The sequence below is a fragment of the Lygodium microphyllum genome, chromosome 14, assembly GCF_053477565.2.
Source record: "Lygodium microphyllum isolate KBCC chromosome 14, Lygodium_microphyllum_v1.1.10, whole genome shotgun sequence".
In the NCBI taxonomy this organism is placed as follows: domain Eukaryota; kingdom Viridiplantae; phylum Streptophyta; class Polypodiopsida; order Schizaeales; family Lygodiaceae; genus Lygodium; species Lygodium microphyllum.
Genome location: NC_141148.1, coordinates 118,857,612 through 118,864,103, shown reverse-complemented (window position 1 = coordinate 118,864,103; position 6,492 = coordinate 118,857,612). Strand labels below are relative to the sequence as shown.

At 41.0% G+C, this 6,492-nt stretch overlaps 1 protein-coding gene across 1 annotated transcript; it reads left to right on the top strand.

Annotated features, from left to right (window-relative positions):
* Positions 1-3,009: 3,009 nt before the first annotated feature.
* On the top strand, positions 3,010-6,173 carry LOC148026039 (heat shock cognate 70 kDa protein 2-like). Its single transcript, XM_087693285.1, has 2 exons — positions 3,010-3,518; positions 4,191-6,173. Exons 1-2 carry the CDS (start codon positions 3,311-3,313, stop codon positions 5,933-5,935), a joined length of 1,953 nt encoding a protein of 650 aa, XP_087549411.1. The 5' UTR covers positions 3,010-3,310; the 3' UTR covers positions 5,936-6,173.
* The last annotated feature ends 319 nt before the right edge of the window (positions 6,174-6,492 follow it).

The window sequence follows — 6,492 nt, the reverse complement described above, 5'->3', positions numbered from 1 at the left end:
GATGATGCAAAAAGTAGCAAATGCAAACTGAAGAGTATGTGGCTATAGGAGATGACAAACAGCATAAGATAATGCAAATTAACATTGTTCCCTTCGTAATTAGAGATGGGGTAGAGAATAATCTTTGAAATGTTTTCTATATACCTACCATTCCTAAAAATTTGGCTTCAATTGGTCAAATGGCTAATCAAGGGTTGCAAGTAAGGTTTAACAAGTATGGTTTCTTCATTGAAGAGTTAAAAATTGGAAATTTACTTGGTAGGCTTATTTCTCGTGATTGAAAGAAAGGCATGTTATTTGCTTTGGATATAGGAACTCCTATCATATAGAGTTGTATGTATGTTGAGACTAACCATGGACAAGATAAAGATGTCGAACTATGGCATAGAAGAATCGATAATGTGAATTTTCAAAGGCTTAAATAGATGTAGTCTAGACAAGTTGTTCATGGGCTTTCATAGTTTGGTTATGTATATTATGGTCATGTATGTGAGGCTTGTCAATTTAGAAGGTAGTCTAGACTCCCATTTCCAAACAGGGGGAGAGTGAGCTCTTATCCTTTGGAAATGGTACGGTACACTTGGATATTTGGGGTCCATGTTGGAATATCTCTTTGAGAGGAAAATGTAGATTCTATATCACTTTTATTGATGACTTCAGCAAGATGACATGGGTGTACTTTTTGCAACATAAAGTGAAGCTTTTGAAAAGTTTTTGGAGTTTAAAGCCATGGTAGAAAAGCAATTTGGAAGTTACATAAAATGCTTAAGATCATATAATTGGAGAGAATATATGTCAAATGAGTTCTTTTACTACTTAAAAGATTGTGGGATCAAAAGATAGATTACAACGTGAGTATACACCACAACAAAATGGTGTTTTAGAAAGGAGGCCATCGACCTTTACCCCAACAAAGAATTATTCCAAGAACTTTACCGAGCGGGAAAGGGATGTGGCCTTGTTGCATGTTATTTTGAACTAAAGTGCAAACATTTTTAAACAATGTTGTAGGAAGATAGGAGGCCTCGGGAAACCTTGCATTATCAGCATGTGCAAAGGACATACAATGATTCCACCTATTAATGAAATATCTTGGCTTCACACGCCAAGATGGTAGAGGTTATTGCAAGCAATGATATTTAGTTGCATTGGAAATTGGCCACAAAGTTGGAAGAAGTGATAGTATGAAAGCTTTTGAAAAGTGTTTGGAGTTTAAAGCCATGGTAGAAAAGCAATTTGGAAGTTACATAAAATGCTTAAGATCATATAATTGGAGAGAATATATGTTAAATGAGTGCTTTTACTACTCAAAAGATTGTGGGATCAAAAGATAGATTACAATGTGAGTATACACCACAACAAAATGGTGTTTTAGAAAGGAGGCCATCGACCTTTACCCCAATAAAGAATTCTTCCAAGAACTTTACCGAGCGGGAAAGGGATGTGGCCTTGTTGCATGTTATTTTGAACTAAAGCGCAAACATTTTTAAACAATGTTACAGGAATATAAGAGGCCTCGGGAAACCTTGCATTATCAACATGTGCAAAGGACACACAATGATTCCACCTATTAATGAAATATCTTGGCTTCACACGCCAAGATGGTAGAGGTTATTGCAAGCAATGATATTTATTTGCATTGGAAATTGGCCACAAAGTTGGAAGAAGTGATAGTATGAAAGCATCGTAATTGCTATTATCTTCATCTCCACAAGTGGCATGACTTTGAAGGAAAATATCAAGTACATAGAAAGAAATGGACATCAAAGTTAGCAAGCTATGTTTGGAGAAGGTTGATTAGGGTGAAGCTTGTCATGCGAGCCCTTGATGAGAGTTGAGTGTCAATGTGCGATGATTCCACGGATGCATCACTTGCAGACTTGCTAAATTTTGAAGTGAAGCTATTAAGATTGTTGTTTGGAGTGAAGCTATCAAGATTCTGAATTGATTCAAATTGCTATTGTTTGAGATAGCACATAAAATGGATTGAAGAGACTATTCTTCAAGTTCTTGAGTGGGACAAAATATATTGACTGTATATGTATGTATGTACACACACACACACACATATATATAGAGAGAGAGAGAGGAGACGGTTCAAACTCTTGTCTATAATCAAGGTATCAACCAATTAGGCATATAACTTAAGACTTGTATGTTGCTTCTTCATGTTTGAAGTCCAAACCACACCTGGTGCTTTAAATAGATAATGGGATTGTAATTATTGCTCTTACATGTAAGGCTTAACCATTGCATGTTTTTATATGTAGATGTCTTAATTTTCATTTTTGTTTGCCTAATCTTCATTTAATTTTTAAAACAAAAATGATGTATTTACTTATGGACATTTGCATGGATTTTTTAGTTATTTAATAGTATTAGTTATTTAATAGTATTCAATAGATAGCTCTTACATATGAAGCTTACCGTAGAATGCTCTAACAAGTAAAAGTGATAATTTATCTTATTGTTCTCTTTTGTTATATGGAATACCCATTACTAATTTTTTTCAATTTACTTTTGTTGACATTTTACTTTTTAAAAAATAACATGGTGAGGATAAATTAATAAATAAACAAGTGATATACACAATCTAGAGTCATTTAGATCATCTTTAAGCTATTGCTTTTGTGGCATTTTCAAAAGGTGGATTTTACTTTTCACTTCTCATTTTTGAAGGGTTAGGATGTTGGATGAGGTGGTGCACACACAGATACGTAATGACATATGTATACTTGTTATGTGGCAGCTGATCCTTGGCTATTATTGCCTGTTGTGCCAAGTGTAACGTGCAACTATCACCTGCAAAGCATTTTTATTTGTGGGGGGAGTCCTTGCAAGTGGAACTATTGAAATAGACCAATAACAATAGCATTTTTATTTGTGGGGGGAGTCCTTGCAAGTGGAACTATTGAAATAGACCAACAACAATAGCATTAAGGAAAGTAATAATAGTAAATGAACTTTAGAAAAGGAGCATTGGAACTCTCTGGAAGAGGAGTGAGCCTTCTGCATGCCTCTAGACTCGGGCTCTGGAAAATTCCATCACCGCGAAAACCCCTCGAGGCTCTCAGTACAAAAGCACCTCCTTCCGCCCCGCCATCTCCATTCTCGACAAATTTCCGCTCTCTTGTGCTTGGACGCGCCTTTCTCTCGTGTACGTATCGACGTGCTGTTACTCTTCTGATCGTAGCCTGAGAGTCTGCCTCCATATCTCCCGTTGCGATTTCAGTCTCGCACCCTATCATAACCTTTCCGAACTTCTATTGCAAAATCCCTGCTGTCTCTGTCTGTCTAGAACGCCTGAGCCATGGCCAAAGAAGGTCCTGCCATCGGGATTGACCTCGGGACTACCTACTCCTGCGTCGGCGTCTGGCAGCATGATCGGGTGGAGATCATCGCCAACGACCAAGGCAACCGCACTACCCCTTCGTATGTGGCCTTTACTGATACGGAGCGCCTCATCGGAGATGCTGCGAAGAACCAGGTTGCCATGAATCCCACCAACACCGTCTTTGGTAAGTCCTGACTTCCCTCCTCTTCCATGTGCTTGACATTTTTCGCTCACCTCCGTAAATAATTTGTGTATTGCGTACTTGAGGCTTATGTTTGAGGGATTTGAGAGGATAGTGCACCAAGCCGCTGCTTGGAGGCCTGTTTGCATGGTCGATGATGCTGTTGTTACTAGGTAGTTTCTAGTCAGATCAAACTTGTGACGGAAGCGTTGTAAGGTCAAGCCGTGAGCGTACTTTCGGACTTGTATGATTTATCGTACGTGCTAGCATAGGGTCTCTTTTTGCCCACGAAAAAATTGTAGTAGGAGAGAATTGCGGATCTCAGCATGCATCTAAGGATGGTAGGACTGTCGGCAAGTTATCGGACGGCCAAATTTTCTTCTTAGCGGTTGCACTAGAGAACGCTAGCGATTTTTATGCGCTGTTGGCAAATTATGGGACAATTTTCCCATCGGTCCCGCCAGGAAATCTTTGAAGTCCGCATGCTTTTGTTCGTCTCTAGTACGGCGTCGATAAAGTCATATTTGAGAATTTCAAGATGCACACCATTTACATGCTGGTTGTGAATGAAACCCTGTGTGTGTGTGTGTTTTTTTTTTTTTTTTTTTTTTTTGCGATCTAAGAGTACAATTGTCACTGACGCTGATCTCAACATATTGGCCCAAAACATTGCAGATGCCAAGCGACTCATTGGCCGCAGATTTTCGGATCCTTCTGTGCAAAGTGACATGAAGATGTGGCCATTTAAGGTCATAGCTGGGCCTGGCGATAAGCCTATGATTGTCGTGCACTACAAAGGGGAGGAGAAGCAGTTCGCTGCGGAGGAAATCTCTTCCATGGTGCTTACCAAAATGAAGGAGATTGCTGAAGCTTACTTGGGGACTAGCATAAGAAATGCTGTGGTCACAGTGCCTGCGTACTTCAATGACTCACAGAGGCAGGCTACCAAGGATGCTGGCGTGATTTCTGGCTTGAACGTGATGAGAATTATTAATGAGCCGACTGCTGCAGCTATTGCCTATGGTCTGGACAAAAAGGCAAGCACCGTTGGTGAGAAGAACGTGCTCATCTTCGATCTTGGTGGTGGTACGTTTGATGTGTCCCTCCTGACTATCGAAGAAGGCATCTTTGAAGTGAAAGCAACTGCTGGTGATACGCACCTGGGAGGAGAAGATTTTGATAACCGCATGGTAAATCATTTTGTTCAAGAATTCAAAAGGAAATACAAAAAGGACATTACAGGAAATGCCAGAGCCCTGCGGAGGTTGAGAACAGCCTGTGAAAGAGCGAAGAGGACACTTTCATCTACTGCTCAAACAACCATTGAGATTGACTCCCTTTACGAAGGCATTGATTTCTATTCAACAATCACGCGAGCTCGTTTTGAAGAGCTCAACATGGATCTATTCAGAAAGTGCATGGAGCCTGTTGAAAAGTGCTTGAGGGATGCAAAGATGGATAAAAGCAATATCCACGATGTGGTGTTGGTGGGTGGGTCAACCAGGATTCCTAAAGTCCAGCAGCTGTTGCAGGATTTTTTTAATGGGAAAGAGCTATGTAAAAGCATTAACCCTGATGAAGCTGTAGCTTACGGTGCGGCTGTGCAAGCTGCAATCCTGAGTGGAGAAGGGAACGAGAAAGTCCAAGACCTTCTACTCCTGGATGTTACTCCCCTCTCACTCGGGTTGGAGACTGCAGGTGGAGTCATGACGGTCCTCATTCCTCGCAATACAACAATCCCCACAAAGAAAGAGCAGGTGTTCTCTACCTACTCGGACAATCAGCCTGGAGTCTTGATACAGGTCTATGAAGGAGAGAGGACAAGAACTCGGGATAATAATCTTCTAGGCAAATTTGAGCTGTCAGGCATCCCTCCTGCTCCCCGGGGTGTACCCCAAATCAATGTGTGCTTTGACATTGATGCGAATGGTATCCTAAATGTCTCGGCCGAGGATAAGACCACAGGCCAAAAGAACAAAATCACTATTACAAATGACAAAGGTAGGTTAAGCAAGGAGGAAATTGAAAAGATGGTGCAGGAAGCTGAGAAATACAAGTCTGAAGATGAGGAGCATAAGAAGAAAGTAGAGGCGAAGAACTCCCTGGAGAACTACGCTTACAATATGAGGAATACAATTCGGGATGAGAAGATTGGGGGCAAGTTGGATGCTGCAGACAAGAAGAAGATTGAGGATGCGGTGGAGCAAACCATCCACTGGTTGGACAGCAATCAGCTTGCGGAAGCTGATGAGTTCGAAGATAAGATGAAGGAATTGGAAAGCCTCTGCAATCCTATAATTGCCCGTATGTATCAGGGTGGAGCGGAGATGCCCTCTGGTGCAGGGTATGGTGGAGATGCTGGGGCTCATGGCGCTTCAAGTGCTGGTGAAGCTGGGCCCAAGATCGAGGAAGTCGATTAAATCGTCCGAATAGTTGGTGCAAAACTAATACACACCCGTTTAGCTATAGCCGCAACCATTTAGCTTAATAACGGCCTCGTAGGATGTATTTCTAGTCTTTGATTCATATTGTCTCGGACATTGTATGTTGGGCTCATGCATGCATGCTTGATTGAGCTCACGCTTATATTCTGTCATATACTACTCCTCTGTGTAATTAAAACTTCGGATCTACAGAATTATCAGTCGGTGTTGTGCACTTGTACTGTTGTACTAAATTTTTCACTTCGAATTGCTGTGCTGACTTTTGCTAGGCTGGCCTTACCTTTCCGTCATTGTGGTCTCTGAAGTCTGTTCAAATTGATGATTGGACTCTTACGTGCTACTAGCTTCGACTCTCTCCTCTCTCCCAACTTTCATCATGCGATATGGTGTGATTGTTTATAGGAATGCGAAGGAAGTAACCTGTGTTTGAAATATATTAGCAGATAAAAGAGTTTACAGCCTCCCTCTCCGTGAGAGTAGGAGAGGCTCTCTCTTCTCAGAGAAATTCCCACTCTCAAAATTTTAACAAAGCC